This window comes from Cavia porcellus, unplaced genomic scaffold, assembly GCF_034190915.1.
Source record: "Cavia porcellus strain 051 isolate PalLab524CR breed Dunkin Hartley unplaced genomic scaffold, mCavPor4.1 scaffold_8, whole genome shotgun sequence".
Taxonomy (NCBI): Eukaryota; Metazoa; Chordata; class Mammalia; order Rodentia; family Caviidae; genus Cavia; species Cavia porcellus.
Genome location: NW_026947491.1, coordinates 61,426,139 through 61,445,044, shown reverse-complemented (window position 1 = coordinate 61,445,044; position 18,906 = coordinate 61,426,139). Strand labels below are relative to the sequence as shown.

At 37.3% G+C, this 18,906-nt stretch overlaps 1 protein-coding gene across 3 annotated transcripts in view; it reads right to left on the bottom strand.

Moving 5' to 3' along the window:
- Mdm2 (MDM2 proto-oncogene) overlaps positions 1-18,906 on the bottom strand; it is a 47,790-nt gene that overhangs the window by 18,180 nt on the left and 10,704 nt on the right. For 2 of the 3 annotated variants that reach the window (XM_003475931.5, XM_063255110.1), the window contains 6 exons: positions 16,112-16,179; positions 15,886-15,982; positions 12,123-12,283; positions 8,065-8,220; positions 7,122-7,199; positions 4,517-5,583 (listed from right to left, as the gene is read on the bottom strand). In XM_003475931.5, the coding sequence (XP_003475979.1) occupies positions 5,008-5,583; positions 7,122-7,199; positions 8,065-8,220; positions 12,123-12,283; positions 15,886-15,982; positions 16,112-16,179 (1,136 nt within the window). In that variant the 3' untranslated portion in view covers positions 4,517-5,007. Of the gene's footprint in view, positions 1-4,516; positions 5,584-7,121; positions 7,200-8,064; positions 8,221-12,122; positions 12,284-15,885; positions 15,983-16,111; positions 16,180-18,906 lie in introns of those variants that run through there. The other variant, XM_023567664.2, reaches the window with a different exon arrangement.

Here is an 18,906-nt window from a genome sequence, read left to right as displayed (position 1 = left end):
TCTAAAAAAGCCCCACCACCTATGACTGCCTGAGACTTTGGAGTTTCAAAGACATAAGCTGCAACAAAAGCATAAAGGGTTTGTCTAATTTTTGACAGAATTTATGTTTCCTTTTTTGGAGGGAGTGCTGGGAATTGAACTTAGGACTTCAGGCAAGCATGTTAGGCATATACTCTACTACCGAGCTAAATAACCCCAAAGTTTCCTACATTTTGCTCCTTTTATAATAAAAAGCAACTGATTTATAGACTAGAATCTCAATTTTAGAACCACTAGTTTATGACTGCTAAGCTGCCTCGTGTATTTCCAGAATATTTCCTAAAATGCTGTCTTAATTCCTTTTTGCTCGTTGCTGGGACAAAATACTCAACACTCAAAGAAGGAAAGGTTTATTTAGCTTACAGTTTTTGGAAGTTTCAGTCCATAGGCAGCTGGCTGCAAGGCAGGGTAGCATGGCACTGAGGCAACACTTTAAGGCATCAGCCAGAGCAAAAGGGGCGGTAGGGGTGAGGGGGAATGTAAAAGCAAGCCTTTTTCCCTCCCTTATATTGTATGCCACTCCCTGTGGCAAATGTACCATTCACCATTACCACTACTGATGCACTAACAAAATGTTTGCTTCCTGTCCCCATGACCTTATGTTCTGCTGGCTTAGAAGTTTTGGTTCCAGAGCAGGGAAGGCTTATACCAGGAAACGCAACTGTAAAATTGGTGATAAAGATATTTGGGGCAAAAGTATGTGGTAGACCTCTCCATGCAGGCTGAGGATGTAAAAAGATTTGTTTCCCATGTAAATGCTCACCAAAAGGTGACATCATCAGAAGTGGACTTTAATAGCCAAGACAAATGACAAGTCCAAAATTTTAAAACTTATCCTAATTGATCAAGTTAAAGATTTTTCATTCAACATTGAACTACACAGTATTTTTACACATAGTACTTTTTTAACAACTGAGAACAGAACTCTTGCGTTTTCTTTGCTCTCTAGGCCAGCAATTATTCTTAACCATTCTCTCATCACCATTAGAAGTCTCCATTGAATGCCTGAATTCAGTCCTTACAATACCTGGAGACTCATTCTTCTCATCTGCTTAAGCAAAAGCTTCAAAGTGTCAAAAATAGTAAAGAAAGTTGTGGGGTTTTTTTGTTTTTATAGAAAGTATTTTTTGCATAGAAAGATTTAACTTATTGTTGGGTTTTGTTTTGCTTTTTTTAATACTGAGAATCAAATTCACGACTTTGCACTTGCTAGACAGGTACTTATGCTACTGAGCTATATTCTCCAGCCCAATACCTTAACACTAAAAAGATCAGTTTTCTTAAAAATGTTTCCTTTTGCCAATTATTACAGTGGTTTTATGATTTTAGAATTGTTGTTTAGCCAGACGTGGTGGCTCATGCCTATAATCCCAGCACTGGGGAGGCTGAAGTGGGAGGATCGTAGGGAGTTCAAGACGGGCCTGTTCAAGACAGGCTCACAAAGTGAGCTCAAGGCCAACCTGAACTGCATAGCGAGACCCCGTCTCAAAAAAAGTCAAAAAAAGAAAGTTGTTTTAGGGTCAGGAATTTAGTAGTACTAGACTGATTTGAATTTAACCTTCCCACTGAAGGAACTTTATAAACCTGTTGCTGCAAAGAGTTGGAACAATGGTGAAAATAAGGCACTCACTTTATAGAGCTCTCAAAGTCTAAAATGATCCAGTAAATTCGATGATAGCCAACAAACAAGTTTTTTTCCTCAGTCCTTAACAATATAATACCACAGTATCTATAAATAGTTTACCAAAAACACCGGGGGAGATAAAAGGCATTGAAGCAGGGCTGGAGGTATATATCTCAGAGGCAGCATGCATGAAGCCCTATGTTCAACCCCCAGGACCAATACCAAAACATATTCATAATTTCATGTTTAGGGAGCCTACAACCTTGAAGGAACACCTAGTAAGCAAGGCCCTGGCAAATTCTAAACCAAATTAACATCCATACAAGTATTAAAACTTAACCCTGACAAATGAAATTCATACAAAATAAGATTTTAATGTTGAAGTTTTGGAAACAGGAAGGTAGAAGACACTATGAAAAGTTGACTTTAAGGCCAGATGTGATGGCACACATCTATAAGCCCAGAACCTACAAGGCTGAGGCAGAACACTCTCAGGAGTGTGAAGCCAGCCTGAAGTACAAAGCAAGACTCTTTCTAAACCCCACCCCCATACACACCCCCCAAAAAGAAAAGTTGACTTTAAGCTACCAGCAAGACATCTAATTAGTAGTAACATTCTGAAGGCAATGAAGATGTGGGACTGAAACAAAGATGAAAACTTTTAAAAAAAATTTTAAGAACATTTTTAAAAACAATGCATGAGGGGCTGGGGATTTAGCTCAGTGGCATAAGCACCTGCCTTACAAGCGCACAGTTGTGAGTTCGATCCCCAGTACCAATTAAAAAAAAAAAAAAAAAAAGCATGAAACTCAGGTATGTTTCAGTATTATTCTTCCTCAAAACAATCAATTATGGTTATCCTTTACCCAAAATATTACTCCAACATTTAAATATATTTACCTGTGATAAAACATTAAACACATGGGTAACCTTTATCCATTTTTTGTGTCACAGCTCTTGCTCTATTTTATGCTGCTTTTCATGAATTCAGTTATCAGTCCAGTAAAATTTGTTGACATAACACTTCTGAACACCTTCTACATGTATGTGGCTTTAAGCTATTGTTTTGGGTTTTTTGGGTGGGGGTTGTTTTTATCTTTTTGAGACAAAGTCTCACTATGCGGTTCAGAATAACCTTGGCCTCACTTTGTAGCCCAGGCTGATCTCGAACTTCCAAAGATCCTCTTACCTCAGCCTCCCAAGTGCTGGGGGTACAATTCGCCATCACACTCAGCAGATATGTATCTTTTTTAAAGCATTATTTGTAAACAGTAAAAATCCTTTAAGGGTAGTGCTATAGCTCAGAAGCCTCGAGTTCAATCCCTAACAACACACACACACACACACACACACACACACAAAACGCTATTATGTATGACTGAAAGCTAATCAAATCATAAATATAATCACAAGCTTTTAAACAACTTGTAAGAGGTTTTAAGAATTTGGTTTTGGAAAAAAAAAAAAAAAAAGAATTTGGTTTTGAAGGGCCTAGAAATACAGTTCAGCAGTATCGCCCCTGCCTGGCAAGTACAAGGTCCTGAGTTCGATTCCTGGTACAAACAAAAAAAAACAAACAGGTTTGGGTTTGGGTAGGGAGGGCTATTTTATGCTCCTAGGGATCAAACCTAGGACCACAACTTCACGTATATACGCTAAACACATTTTACCACCAACCTACACCCACTATCCTTATCAATTAGTTTTTTGGGGTTTTTTTGTCTTTTTCTTTTTTATCGGTACCGGGGATCGAACTTGTGACTGCCTGCTTGCAAGGCAGGCGCTTATGCCACTGAGCTAAATCCCTAGCCCCTTATCAATTAGTTTTCAAGCTCAAAAAAATTTTATAAATACATCAAACTCAATTCAGCATTCTGTCAGAAGGTACATACAGGGGCTGGGGATTTAGCTCAGCAGCATAAACACCTACCTTGCAAGCAGGCGGTCGTGAGTTCGATCCCTAGTACCAATAAAAATAAATAAATAAATAAAAAGTTAAAAAAATAAAAAATAACAAAAGAAGGTACACTACAAACTTTCCATAATATGTTGCTATAACTACTTGTAGTTACTCTCATGAGCCCACAGAGTGATACTCTAACATCTTTAAAACACTAGAAATTTTAAACATTTAAGCTCAACAATGCCAAAGGGTAAGTCTCTGACTTTGGCACCTACAAGTTTTTGCTTTAACATGTTTCTCCTGGCTCAAACCACCAGTGAGTGGTACAGACATGACTGCCCAATGGACAGCTTGCACCACTGGTAGTAGAAACAGATCTAATAATTTTTATTGGTCTTTTTACTAATAAAGTAAAAAGTCACCCAACAGGACAGTCATGCATGTACCATCAGTAGTTCAAGCCACCCAGCAACGAAGACACAGGACTTATGGCCCCATCATGAACATGTTAAAGCCAGCTTCAAGACTCTTAGGAGTCCCAACGCTTTGACTCACTTAATAAATTCTTACTGAGTATCTACATTTATGCAACACAGTCAAGGAGTTCCTAGTTTTGTGAGACTGTTTGACACTGTCCAGAGAAGTGAACGGTTAAAGCAGGATTAAACTACTCACTTACTAGTCACTTACTGAAAAACCACTTAAGCCAGTCCACAAACTGGAGAGCCAAGTGAACACTACAGGGGAAAGTTGTTTCCTGTCCCTGTTACCTTGCAGTATCAACTAGCTTTTATTCAATTCAAACAGCATCACACTAGGCAGGCATTATCAAGATTACCAAGATAAAGGGGCACAGGTCACTCCAAAAGTAGAATTCAGGGCTATGTCTTAGATTACCCAAAAAGATTACAAAAAAATTTTAAGATTCAATAATCACATTTTTGAAACAATTCTTAAATGTTCAATAAATCATTTATTTATAAATCAATAATATACATACACTGAACCTAAAAATTTAGACAATCAAGACATTAGTTATCCATAAGCATGTAAAACAAGACCCAACTTGCAAAGCTGAATGCTGAGTAACATTTATTATATATGCTATTATTTATAATCTCAATTGTTATTACCAATTCTGGTTATTTTCACTATTTCACTGAAGATTCTTAATTATTATAAATGGTATATTTTTACCTACATAACATAGCACCAAATATAAATAACAACTTCTGAAAGTGGAGGGAAACTAAGGATTGTGTGTCAGAGTATCTACATTTTAAATATTAAATCTTACCACATACTTTTCCTCCTTACACAAAAGTCTCTAAATAAGTTACATTTAAATGTCCTTATATTTCTTGCTTTGATGTTTATAAAATCTGTGTTGTCTAAATTTTTAGGCTTATATAGTTAAAATTAAAATTTTTATGGACGTCAGCTAGTTGAAATAAGTTAGCACGATCATTTGAATGGGTTGTCTGCATACTGGGCAGGGCTTATTTCTTTTCTTTAGCTTCTTTGCACATGTGAAACATGACATAAGATGTCCTGTTTTGCCGTGAACAATGCAACCATTTTTAGGTCGACCTTGGCAAATCACACAAGGTTCAATAGCATTAAGAGGAAAACTAAATTCTACACTTTCTTCTTTGTCTTGTGTTTCTTCCTTCTCAAATTCTTTAACATCTTCTTGGCTGCTACTAACAAGGCTACGGGAAGTTGATGGCTGAGAATAGTCCTCACTTTCTTGTGACTGGGAGGCTTGTATGACTTCATCATTATTTTCATCAACACATGACTCTTTGGAATCATTTGCCAAAGTTTTTTTACCATCAGGCACATCCAAGCCCTCATCTGCCTGCGATGAGTTTTTTAACTCTGCTTTTTCAGGGGTTTCCCCTTTATCTTTCCCTTTCTCTTCAGGAAGCCAATTCTCACGGAGGGCCCAACATCTGTTGCAATGTGATGGAAGGGGAGGATTCATTTCATTGCATGAAGTACACTTCCAGTAGTCCTTCAATGAAGTAAGAGAGTTAGTTTCTATAACTCTTTAATTACTAATCCCAACAGTGAGCGCAATTTCAGTATGCTGAGGTAAAACGTAGCACACCCAAAACTGTCAACATTTCATTTTACCCACAGTTAACATGTGTAACAGGAAAACTACACTTTATATTGAATTTTGTAAGTTCACCAAGAATAGTACTTTTATCTCCCCCATACAAAAGGTACCTGTGAAATAATGATGTTCATTTATTTGACTACAGGCCTCAAATAAAATATTTTTAAAAACCTTATTGTAACACTGCTAAAATACAACAATTCTTGAGATTTTTTTTTTTAAACTCAACACTGGATTGGGAAGAAAAAATTAACATGCAACAAGTACATGATTCTAAGTACTTTTGTAGCTTTACCAAGCTGAAAAACCCTAAAACTAAAAATGTATTTGTTGTCATAGTGATGGTATACCTATGAAGTTATCTGAGGACAGACACACAGCTGATTCATTTAAAGCAAGTGATAGCAGATCTTTTCCTCTGTACTAAAGTCTACATCCAACTTCCATGTCCAGCTCAATCCTAGACATGCAGCCTAGACTCTACCCCCTCAAGCTAGATACAACCTGCTTCTCCTACTGAAAAGCCTCCTGACACAACAGTGACTAAGACTCCTTAAAAATTAGTACTTTAAAATCATGATTCAACCCAAGTGCTCTGTATTCATAAAGGAAATGGCAAAACAAAATTCTTCTCATTGCCACCTAAAAACCTCCCATCTTTGGTCCCAATCCAAAATATATGCCCTATCCATTTCTGTATGCTCTCATCTGTAACTGCTCAGGGTTTCTTCTTTATCCAGTTTCTCTTTCTTCCATGCAACTGAGATGACAAACTCCCTCAAATTCCCACCTCTTTGTTGAACACATCCTTATTTTCTTTCTGAAATGAAGCACTGAAAGTCTTACCTAAGACTTTACATTTGAAGCTTGCAGAAGAGGGGCTTCCTATTATGCCACGAGTAATATTACTGTTTTTAGGGTGCCTGACAATTGACATAACACAGTAGCAACAAGCGTACAAGCAACATATTCCCGCACACTGATTCTCCTTAGTTGTCAGAGATAGTTTCCACTATCTCCTAAAACCAAAGACAACAGTCTTGCAACACAAGAGGTGGGTCCACTTCAAAGGAAACAATATAATGAAGTTCAAATTCCCCATAGAAAACAAATAGATTCCACAACAAATAAAATATACTACCTCAAATCAATCAGATTTTATAAGTTTTAACTTTATAAAAACCATTTCACAAAGGTGAGGTAGCACATGCCTCTAAAACAAGTAGTCTTAAGAGTCTGAGGCAAGAGAATTGCAACTCTGGGCAATTTAGCAAAACATTGCCTCAAAATAAAACAAAGGGGTGGGGATGTATCTCAGTGTGAAGGCCTTGGGTTCAATTGCTAGCAACAAGAGGAAAGAAAACTCACTTCAGGAGATATATTTCTCTAGTCTTGACTTTAATTCCTTAAAAAAGTAGATTTACACTTACAGCAAGGGAAATTTCAGGATCTTCTTCAAATGAATCGGTATCACTTTCCCCTGTCTTAAACACAGTGACTCGATATACCTACCAAAACAAATTCATCAACATCAATTCACCACCTTTTTTTCTTCAATCATGACAGTTTCTTAGTTCTAAATCCAAACAGATAACATGTGCCACTACTATGAAAAATTCAAAAACAAAGGTAAGCTGGGCGTGGTGGTACACGCCTATAGTCTCAGCACTGGGGCAGAAGGATAGCTCCAAGTTTGAGGCCAGCCTGGGCTACATAGAGTTCAAAATCAGCCTGAACTGCATAATAAAATTGTTTCAAAATAAACAAACAAGACCAGGGATTTTAGCTCAGCAGCATTAGTGCCTACCTGGTTAGCTCAAGGTCCTGAGTTAGATTGGGGGGGGGGGGCACAAAACAACAAACAAACAAATAAGACAGGGTAAAATTGAGTGACTGTAAAGAAGAAAAACGGAGGACAGTGAAATCCTCACAAATTATGGTAAAAGTCAATGGATAAGATACTAAAAATATTCAAGATAAGTGATTTTGTAAATATAGAGATAGTAAATAATAGGGAAACAGCTAAAAATGTTGAAATAGTCACTTTCAGGAAACAGATGTGGTAGTTAGAACCTCCACATCTTGACTTTAATTGTGTGGCTTACTTTTACAAAATGTAACTTAAAATTGCAAGAGGGGAACCGAATTACATAATTTAAAAACCAGATTATAAGGCTCATTATCAAGTCCTTGACTTAGTAGTACAAAACTACACAAGACAATAGGAACTATGAAAGCCTCAAACCAATATTCTAGTTTGAACAATCAAGGGGCTAGGATTTCACAAAAAAATCTGAATACATCTTCAATCTCATCAAAATCAATAAACATAAAAAGTATTTAACAACTTTCTAATATAATTTTAAAAATTACCTCATCATCTTCATCTGAGAGTTCTTGCCCTTCTTCACTAAGACTATAATCTTCTGAATCAAGAGATTCAACTTCGAATTCTACACTGAATTGATCTGACACTGAATCCTGATCCAACCAATCACCAGAATGTTCACTTACACCATCATCCAGATCCTAGAGGGGTTAAAAAAAGTGAACTTAATACATGACCGCTTGGCCTTTGTCCAAATTTCTAATAACCATGTGCCTCTATTTCCTCCCCAGATTCATAGTGTATACTGGTACTACATTAAGGTTCACAGTTATTATATTAATACTATTTTCCCTGCTAAAAAATCTCATTACATAAAGGAAGAAGACAAAGCCCCTTGGCACAGAGATGCACACACAATGACATACATTAACATGTTCATTCTCTACAACTAGATAGCCTCTCCTACCTTACTAAATTCGGACAGTACAGCTAGACCCTGCCTGACTCCTAAACCAATCTTGACACTGTAATTTCCACATTTACCCTCACTAAAATAGTTTACAGTTTCTACATGGTTTTTTTTTGGGGGGGGGAGTACCAGGGATCAAACTTATAACCTTGCAACCTGTATGACAGGTGCTTGTGCCACTGAGCTAAGTCCCCAGCCCAACAATTTCTACATTTTACAAGCTTTGATTAAAAAAAAAAAAACAGAAAATGTTAAAAATTTTAAAATGAGTCACATATAGTAAAAGACATGTATTAATCTCCTTCAAAATGCACACCCGTCACCTCAGACACTTTTATCTCATCATTCTTGCCACTCTCTGAACCAGGACTGGCAGTTCTCTTTTATGTATTTAGTTGTATTGTTGTGACTAACTCAAAGTCCTAAATCAATTCAAAATATTTACCTTCCGTGGTAATTTTTTTTTTTTTTTTTTTTTTTTTTTTTTGTCTTTTTCCTTTTTATCGGTACCGGGGATTGAACTCATGGCTGCCTGCTTGAAAGGCAGGCGCTTATGCCGCTGAGCTAAATCCCCAGCCCCTTGGTAATTTTGACTTTGGGGAAAAGCTAGAAATTGCAAAAGACAGATGGGCAAATAAGGTGGATGAGGATACACTGCCTTTCTGTTAATGGCACTTAGCACCCGCATTACTCACACTTCTTAAAGATACAAATAAGGACCTTCACTGTTAGAAAGTGGCAAAAACTGAGTAGGGAATATTTTGAGAGACTAATGGTAATTGTCTTAATTTTAATCATTTAAAACACTCCACACAGAAAAAAATCTCTTACACTTTATTCAGATTGCTAGTAAGGCCCATATACAAATTTATTGTTTTTTTTTTAATAAACTCTGAAAATAATTTTTCTTTTAAAGACAAGGGGTCTCATTAAGTTACCCAGGCCATACTCAAATCTGCAATCATCGTCCCTCGGCCTGGCAAGTAGCTGGGACTGCACACATGCCACCATGTTTAGCTTGAGAATTTCTTCTGAAGAATATCTAGACTTAATTATTTCTAAAATTCTGTATCTGCTCATCTTATTTCTCATTTTAGGATTTACTAAATTATAGAGCCTAATAAGACCATCAGACCCCTAACATTTGCTATCTATAGCTAAGGGCAGGATGAATACAAGTTGAAGGGTACAACTGAAAGAAAAGTATGTACAGGATACAGACATCATCACTTCTAAAGGCCACAGCTATTTCTTCTATTAAAGGAATTTGGATTAAATAATCTCTACCATTTCTAAAAGCAAATAAAGCATTATTATTTTATCACCTCTGAGGTCAGAAACTTTTAGCATAGTATTAGGAAAATAGTAAAAATCAACATTCATCAAGATGCAGTTCAAGAGCTCTATTACAATCAGGACAGAATTTAGTAACATCTTTAATAAAAGTAACCAACAAACCAAAGCCTTCAATTAACTACTCTTTTGTGAACAGATATTAAAATAATTAGGAAAATCAGAAGAAAAATTAAATCTTAGCATGTTCGTAAGGCAGAGGTCTGCAAATCTATCTGCAGTCTACTCAAAAGTTTTACTGAACACAGCCTTGCCGACTTTACCTGCTTACTATGGCTGCTTTTTTGTTACAGCACAGTAAAGAAGCAACAACAGAGACCAACGGCCCAGAACTCAAATACATAATAAACTATCAGGTCTCTAGAGAAAATCTGCCAACACCTATTGCAAGACACAATGAAGAATGTGATATTGACATTGTTCTAAAAAGTTTTGGCTTGGGGCTGGGGATTTAGCTCAGCGGCATAAGCGCCTGCCTTGCAAGCAGGCAGTCATGAGTTAGATCCCCGGTACCGATAAAAAGGAAAAAGACAAAAAAAAAAGTTTTGGCTAATGTTTAAAAAAGAACGACATAGAAACTTAAATACTATAGTTTTAAAAGATTAGATAAGCCTGGCATAGAAAGATCTTCGATTTTGTAGTCAGAAATACTTTGCTTTGACCGATTTCAACTGTGATAATTATTTAATTGCAGAAATCTTAAGGTATTTAAAAGTTCCAAATCTTACTTTCCCCACCTGCAGGTGGTGACTGACTATTGAGATTAACATTCCCACATGAGGTGAATGAAAATGAAACAGAAACATACTCAGTGTCCCAGGTACAAAGCAACAACAGAGATTCTAAATTAATGATTTAGCTAGAATTCTGATTCTTATGTGGGGGATGCGAGTGAGACAGTCTCACTATGTAGTTCAGGTTAGCCTTGAACTCACTCTAGCCCAGGCTGGCCTTGAACTCCAAGTGATCCCTTGAACTCACTCTAGCCCAGGCTGGCCTTGAACTCCAAGTGATCCCTTGAACTCACTCTAGCCCAGGCTGGCCTTGAACTGCAAGTGATCCTCCTGCCTCAACCTCCCAAGAGCTGGGATTATACCTGGCTCTGATACAGGTTTATCAACAGTTAAGCTATCCAGGGTATGGGGGAAAAAATAACTCATAAGGGCTGGGAATGCAGCTCAGTGGCAGTGATTGCCCAGCATGTGCAAGGCCCTGGATTTTATCTACTGCACCACAAAAATATTTAGTGGAAGGAAAAAAGGGAAAGAGGGGAGAGAGAGAGAGAGAGAGAGAGACACTGATAGAAACAGAGAAAGAGAGAGATTGAGGAAGGAGGGAGGGAGGCAGCGAAGAAAGAAAGAGGAAGGGGAGGGCAGTAGTAAACAGACCTTCCCTGATTTCTACACCTGCATATGGTAGACTGTGCAGACCTGTGTGCTGGCACCTACATAAAAGTTTTGTCATTGTTGCAGTGCTGAGTATTGAACTCATGGTCTTGAGCAAGCTAGGCAAGTATTCTACCACTGAGTTAAACTGACTACCTCTTAAAAGATACTTTTATTCTAAATATTCAAGATAAGTTTGCACTGGAACCCTAAGACACACAGTTAAACCAAGTAAGTTTCCAGTGTCTTTCTGTTTTCTCTTTTTGGCCTTTTTGAGACAAGGTTTCACTATATAGTTCAGGCTGTCTTGAACTCATGGCAGTTCTTCTGCCTCAGCTTCCCAAGTACACTACCATACCTGGCCTATTCCTTTATTTTTTTAAAAAATGTGTAACTTCAAAATTACATAAGTATGGGGGCTGGAGATTTAGCTCAGCGGCATAAGTGCCTGCTTTGCAAGCAGGCAGTCATGAGTTCAATCCCCGGACCCGATAAAAAAGAAAAAGGCAAAAAAAAAAAAAATTACATAAATATTAATATTTATTAGAGCATGGCAGTGCATGCCTGTAATCATAGCCACTTAGAAGGTGGAAGCAGGAAGATTCTGACTGGGCTATATAGATCAGTCTGGGCTATATAGCAAGATACTGCCTGGAAAAAAAAAGAGTATTTGTACTATGTCCCCAGATCTAGTGCTATGCCACTACTTTCTACTTTTCTCCTAAACCTGGGACTAGAGGCAGACAAATCTACAGCTCTATCTGCAACTAAAATCTACCGCTGTGTTCAGCAGCAATCTCCTATCATACACGTACATTCTTTCTGCACACACTTACTAGGTCCGCCAAGCCTACAGTGTAAAAATAAGAGCCTTAATTTAAAAAAAGAACATTACCAGACTTGATGGCGTCTCCGTCGATTCACTGCTATTACTTCTTTCACAACGTATCTCTCTTATTACACACAGAGCCAGGCTTTCATCAAAAGACAGAGAAATACTATCTGATCTGTGGCGTTTTCTTGGTCGTTCACCAGACAATTCATCTGAATTTTCTTCTAGATATTAAGAGAAAAAAAAGGGCAATTAATGTGCTATACTATGATTTAGAAATTGTCTTTAGTAACTAATGGTAATAAAAGTTTCAATAAATGCAAACAGAAAAACTAGTAATGTTTCAAAAGTCAACACCATTTTATTAAATCTGTCCAATTAAGAATTCACAGCAGAGCGCTACTTTAAAAAGCTTTCCAGCATCATAGCACAACCTTGAATCCTAGCTATTTAGGAAGCTGAGGAATCACAATTTATGTTTTGAGATCAACCTCGCCATATTAAAAAAGAAGGTAAAGAAAGGGCTGGGGGCTTGGGGAGCAGGATATAGCTCAGGAGGACAGATGTCCCACCATGACCAGCCTAAAATTTTTTATTTTGAGACATGTTTTCACAAGATCATCTAGTTTGCCCAAGCTTGTTTGATTTTGTAATCTTCTTGCCCCTGCCTCGAAAAGTTCTGAGATTACAGATATGTGCAGCCATGCCTAGCTATCTCTAACTTTTTTTTTTCTTTTTCATTTTTATCGGTACCGGGGATCAAACTCACGACCGCCTGCTTGCAAGGCAGGTGCTTATGCCGCTGAGAAATCAGAGATAATACAGCATTTAAAATGGGTAGTTCTCACTGGTTTTGCCTTTTGAAAATACAGGATACCAGCCTCCTCATGGCAGGAGGATTGCCATGAGCTCAAGGTCAGCCAGGGCTACACATCAGTTCAAGATTAGCCTGAACTACACAGTGAGATCCCGTCTTGAAAGACAAAACAAAAAATTTAAAAAGAGCTGGAAATGTAACTCAGTATGAAGGACCTGAGTTCAATCTCCAAATTCCATACTTCCCCTCCCCCCCCCAAAAAAAAACTGAAGTCAGAATGTTAGTCAACATCTATCAGGTATAAATCAGAACTGTACCTTATATTGGGCATAAAAATAAATTCTAAAGCCAGGTGTGGTGGCAAATACCTGTAATTTCAACACTTGGAAGGCTGAGGTGGAAGGATCTCCATGAGTTCAAGGCTAGTCTGAACTGCACAGCAAGACTTTGCCTCAAAAAAAAAATTTCTAAATAAGAGTTGAGATGTAACTCAGTGGTACAGCACTTGGCCAGCATGTGGAAGACCCTAGGTTCCTAGGTTCAATCACATATCACCAAAAAAAAAACAAAAAAACAAAAAAACCACAGATCAAAGAGCCAAGGGCCAAACCTAAAGAACAAAACCACTCAAGTTATCTGCAAAAGGTTTTGCTACTATTGCTGTTGTTGTTGGGTTGTTTTATTTGCAGTGCTGAGAACCAAACCCTGGGCCTTCATTGTAATTTAGTATTCTATCTTGTCAAAAAAAAAAAAAAAAACTAGGCATGGTAGCATATGCCTGTAATCCCAGCACTCGGGAGACTGAGGCAGGAGGATCTTTGGGAGTTTGAGACCAGCCTGGGCTACAAAGTGAGCTCAAGAACAGCCTGAACTGCACAATGAGACCTTGTCTCAAAAAGGAAAAAAAAAAAAACCTTTGTATTCGTGGGCTTCATGTGTGTGAGAGAGACAGAGAGACAGAGAGAGAGAGAGAGAGACAGACAGACAGACAGACACACACACACACACAGTAGTTCCAGGCTGGCTCTGAACTTGCAACATAGACCAGACTGGTCTTGAACTGAAGTCTCTAGTCTCCAGAGTACTGGGACTACTGATGTGCACAACATAATGTCCAGCAAAAAAATACTATTTTAATATTGGGTGTGGGGCATAGCACTGAAAAATATTCAAGAAAGACTATCAGAACTAGACCATAGAGGCTGGGGATATAGCTCAATAGCAGAGAACAAGCACGGCTTGCACAAGGAAACAAGTTTAATCTCCAGTGGCACCAAAAAATACAGTAGTCAAATGGCTAAGTGACAACTCAATTTACACTTTCTGATCTCTTTCAGTACCACCAAAAAATAGAAAGAACAAGAGTACATGCAGAAAGAGAATCAGAAAGTTGCGGCTGGGAGCAGGGGGTCCAGGGAAGTGGTCAAACAATGGCCTAGACTTGGATGGCGATATTCTCTTATCATCACATATGGCCTGTCTTTTTTTTTTTTGAGACAGGATTTTGCTGTGTAGTGCAAACTGGTCTTGAGTCCACTGTGCAGCCCAGATTGGCCTCAAACTCAAAGCAATTGTGCTTTCTCTGCCACCCAAGTGGTGGGATTACAGGCATGTGCCACCATGCCTAGCATGGCATACCTTTACAAAAATTATTGTAATTTCTTTCTACATAAAAATCCTGGAACTTCTGATTTATATTAACATAGTCCTAGGATAGGTTCCCAGAAGCACAGTTACCAGAATAACAGGAAGAACAGAGTCTGTCTATAATCCATATGAATTTAACCCATTATATCAAGTGATACAGTAACTTGACACACCCAGACACGTAGCTTTGTGTAATCCGTGAAAATAAAGTTGTATTTTAAAAAATCCTTTTTGTCATTTATATTTACTATGAAAAGTATTAACACTGAAAACGACTATTTTTTACAGCACAGTAATAATCCATGCCATTTAGTTATTAAGCTCTTGACTCAGCGGTGGATCCATCTATCCTTATCACTGGGGACACAGGAAATGCAATGTAGAGAGGCAGGAATGAATACAGAATGTGTCCATTCTAAATAATTTCATACAGGAAAATAATTTCAAGTTGAAGGTTCACTGCAGAAGAGACCTCTAACCGCCTGAGCCGCCAGGTCCATGTGATAGCCGAGGCTCCATACTGGTGAGGAGATCTACTTTTCCTGCCCCCAGGTGGCACACCCCGTCTAGGGAAGGTACCCAGTAGGAAAATGTGGCACGCCTCCCCAGCCTGGGCCTGGGGCACTGCAGCCAAGTGCTCTGAACAGCCTGGTGAGAAAGGCTGTGGGGTGGCCGTGCACCCGCCAATGCAAAGAGCCGCCAGCAGTGCCCTGTCTTTCAAACACATTGTACTTTACCTTTTAAATTCTTTTAAAATTCACCCTACCAAAAGTTGTAAACGTAAGTTGATTTTTTGCCCCCAATAACTACTTATCTGGTCTAGTTTCACACACCTAACATCTTCTAATGTCCCTCTGATCTCATGTGTAACATTGTACTCTTGTATTTCACTGATCTGAACTATTTTCAACTAATTCAGAGTTTTAGCTGTTCCGAGTTTTGATCAGGCAACAGCCTTCTCCTCCACTTGTCAGTTCTATGGGGAAACATTCTCAACTGTTTTATCCCTTCATTTCCAAGATGCTATATCTGTTTTAAAACTTCTCCTTATGTTTCACTTATTAAAAACAATGATTGAAAAATTTCAGGTGTCATGGTAACTAAGAATAAAGCCTAAAATGTATATCCTTCTCCTCATCATACTAATAGAGAGCTAGGTAACTATAAACTCCAGTGAAGCAGAGTAAATTGTGCCTATAGTCAGAACAAAACACTACTGAAACTGCAATGTATAAGTTAACATAATACAAAAACAAGAAACTCATTCAACTAAACTGAAAAAGCACATTTCATTACGCTGAAATGTAATTTCATTAGAAAAAGAAGCCTTTTACTATGACAAATAAATACTCATAAATATACCTGTCTCACTAATTGCTCTCCTTCTAGATGAGGTAGATGGCCTAGAAACCAAATCTGATGATGAAGGGCTCTCTTCTTGTAGCTCTTGCCCAGGATCCTAAGCATTCAAGAAACCAGTAAAATATGACAAATTAAACTTAAAACATTAGAGAGCTAAAAATTCTGTTATACGTAGCCTTTCCAACTTTTAAGAAACACTAGGCCAAAATAAATTTTTGAAGATCACCTTTTGTTCACTCCCATCTTCAAGATAACACCTGTTCTCACTCACAGATGTGCCAGAGTCTAATGGTTCTGGAAAAAAATAAAACAGAGTCATGCACTAGGAAAGGGATACTCAAAAAAATTACCAGTCCAACACAAACACCACAGACATTATAACCTTTTGACAGACATTAAATACATACTTCTTAGGTGCCTTTCACATGCTAAATATTAGAGATAGAAATAATTTAATTTTAGCACAGAAGATACCTAAAGAGTATATATAAGCTGGGTGTAGTAGCACATGCGTGCAGTCCCTACACTTGGCAGGCTGAGGCAAGAGGATTAATGCAAGCTCAAAGTCAACCTGGGCTAAATAGTAAATTTAAGGCCAGTCTGAACTACATTCCAAGACCTTATCTCAAAAAAGGAAAAAAAAGTTTATATAATACATTAAAAGAAGTTTAATGTATTATATAACATTAACAAAGAAGACAGCATAATAATTATTTGGTAGGAATTGGGTGAAGGGAGTTAAGAGCAAAAAATCAGGAGAGTCCTAAGAAAGTACATGGAAATAAAGCTAAGAAATGCATTTCAGACACCATGTGAAAAGCATTCACTAGCAAACCAACAGTTCCTGTTGCAAGAATCTAATGGTAGTTCATTATTACTGGAATATAAGCAGGGTAGATTGCAAAGGGTCTTGTGTGTCAAGACAAATAGCACAAATGTCAAAATGCATTACCCCATTCTTCCCAACAGACATTTCAGAACTTTCTCTAAAGCACTGTTGCAGCCAATTACTAAAAAGGTTTCAACCTAAGAAATAAAACTTATTTTCTAGCTCACAAAACTATTTTTTCCTAAGCATACCCACACAATCATAAACTCATAAATGAGAAGGCAAAACAAAAGAAAAAGAGCGAAAGTAAGGATACCAGATTTGACAGTAACCGCAATACTATGAAGGAAAAAGTATTAAAGCCTGAACTAAAGCATGGAAAAACACTACTGAATAATTATAGTGATAAAAACCAATAAAACTTGGTCTCTGATACACAATTCAAGAAAGAAAGGAGTTAAAAAGATTCTACCTGGGGTAATATATGTGTTGTTCTATATGTCAAGAGAGAAATTTTAGAAAGGTGAACAGCTTTGGACAGGAAAATTCAGATATATAGTATAGATGTATGGCTTAACCACCCAAATTCTGTATTTGAGATGTACACAATTACTCAAGACCATAATCAAATATTCTTTTCTACCACCATAAAAATATGTTCACCTCAATAGTGGAGTCATGCCTACGTAATAATACTTTGATAACATATTTTAACTTTCTTATATATAAAGCATAATTTTTAACTTGCACATAAAGCTTAGGTTTTATCACCTAGAAAATTTTAGTGCATACAATAAAGGAAATGTCAAAAACAAATGTAATTTTTTCAGGGTTTTTTTGGGACAAGGTCTTATTATGTAGTGCAAGCTGGCCTTAAACTCTCTTATATAGCTCTCTGGCCTTGAATTCATGATGATCCTCCTGCACTGGCTTTGCCAATGCTGAGATTACAGGCATGTACTACCACACCTGGTTATGAATGTAATTTTAAAAAGGTACCGGGTATAACAAGGTTGATCTGATATAGGAGTTTCAAAATTACTTTTACTGAACTGAATCTTAAACCAAACTCAAGATGAAATAACCTAAGTAATCCATAGGTTACAATTTCATTAATGTAATTTGCATAGTAATCTGCCAAGATTTGTTTAAATTAATGAGTGAAATTCAAGCATCAGAGGTATACACTTTATAAAAATTCAAAATACTGGGGCTGGAGATTTAGCTCAACGGCATAAGCACCTGCCTTGCAAGCAGGCAGTCGTGAGTTCGATCCCTGGTACCGATAAAAATGAAAAAGACAAAAAAAAAAGTGTAAAAAAAAAAATTCAAAATACTACTACAGATGCTATAATTGTGTTATTAACTTCATACAGTCTCAAAACAAAACAAAAAAAATGTCACGTTATTTGCACTCTGGGATAAAAGGGATAAAATGATGACCTTTTCTGGATTTTAAACCCTAATTCAATTTCATACATACACTTAACACAACATTATTAAAATTCTGTACATTATGATGCAGAATGCAAACCTGAATGTGAATGGGACACAGGAAATAAAAATACCGTGTAACTAAGGCAATACTACAACAATAAAGCCTGAATATGAAATAGTGCTATTATAAAGTAGTCAATTCATTTTAAGAATATGTTTCTTAATTGCAGGTCTTAAAGGATGTGCCTTTGGAGAGGTGTCATGTGCTACAGCCAGCTCTTATCAGCACTCCAGATCACATTATATTACTCTTCCAAATTCAGTATCTGTAACCTGAAAATAACAGTAGTTATACCAGAGAAATCAGCCACCACTATAAATGAGGACTTTTCTCCTGGAAAGCTAACAACATTTATATATATATATATATATATATATATATACATATATATATATATATATACACATGCATCCTTCTGAAATGAAAACTCAGTGCCTTCGTCAGATTCTCAAAGGGAGACACAATCCAAGAATGATCCGCTAGAACTCCCAGTAGGAACTAAAATGCCACTTAACTATAAAAATTGATAAACAATGTTTTATCTACTGCAGAGAAAGGGGTGGCAGTGGGAGAGGCATCCACTCTTTCAAATGGTCTTATGCAGGTAACTGCATTACTTCCCACAAAGCATTTCAATATGATTTACAAAGTATCATCAGACCTCTACTGAGCAGCTTTTAAAATTATCTACTTT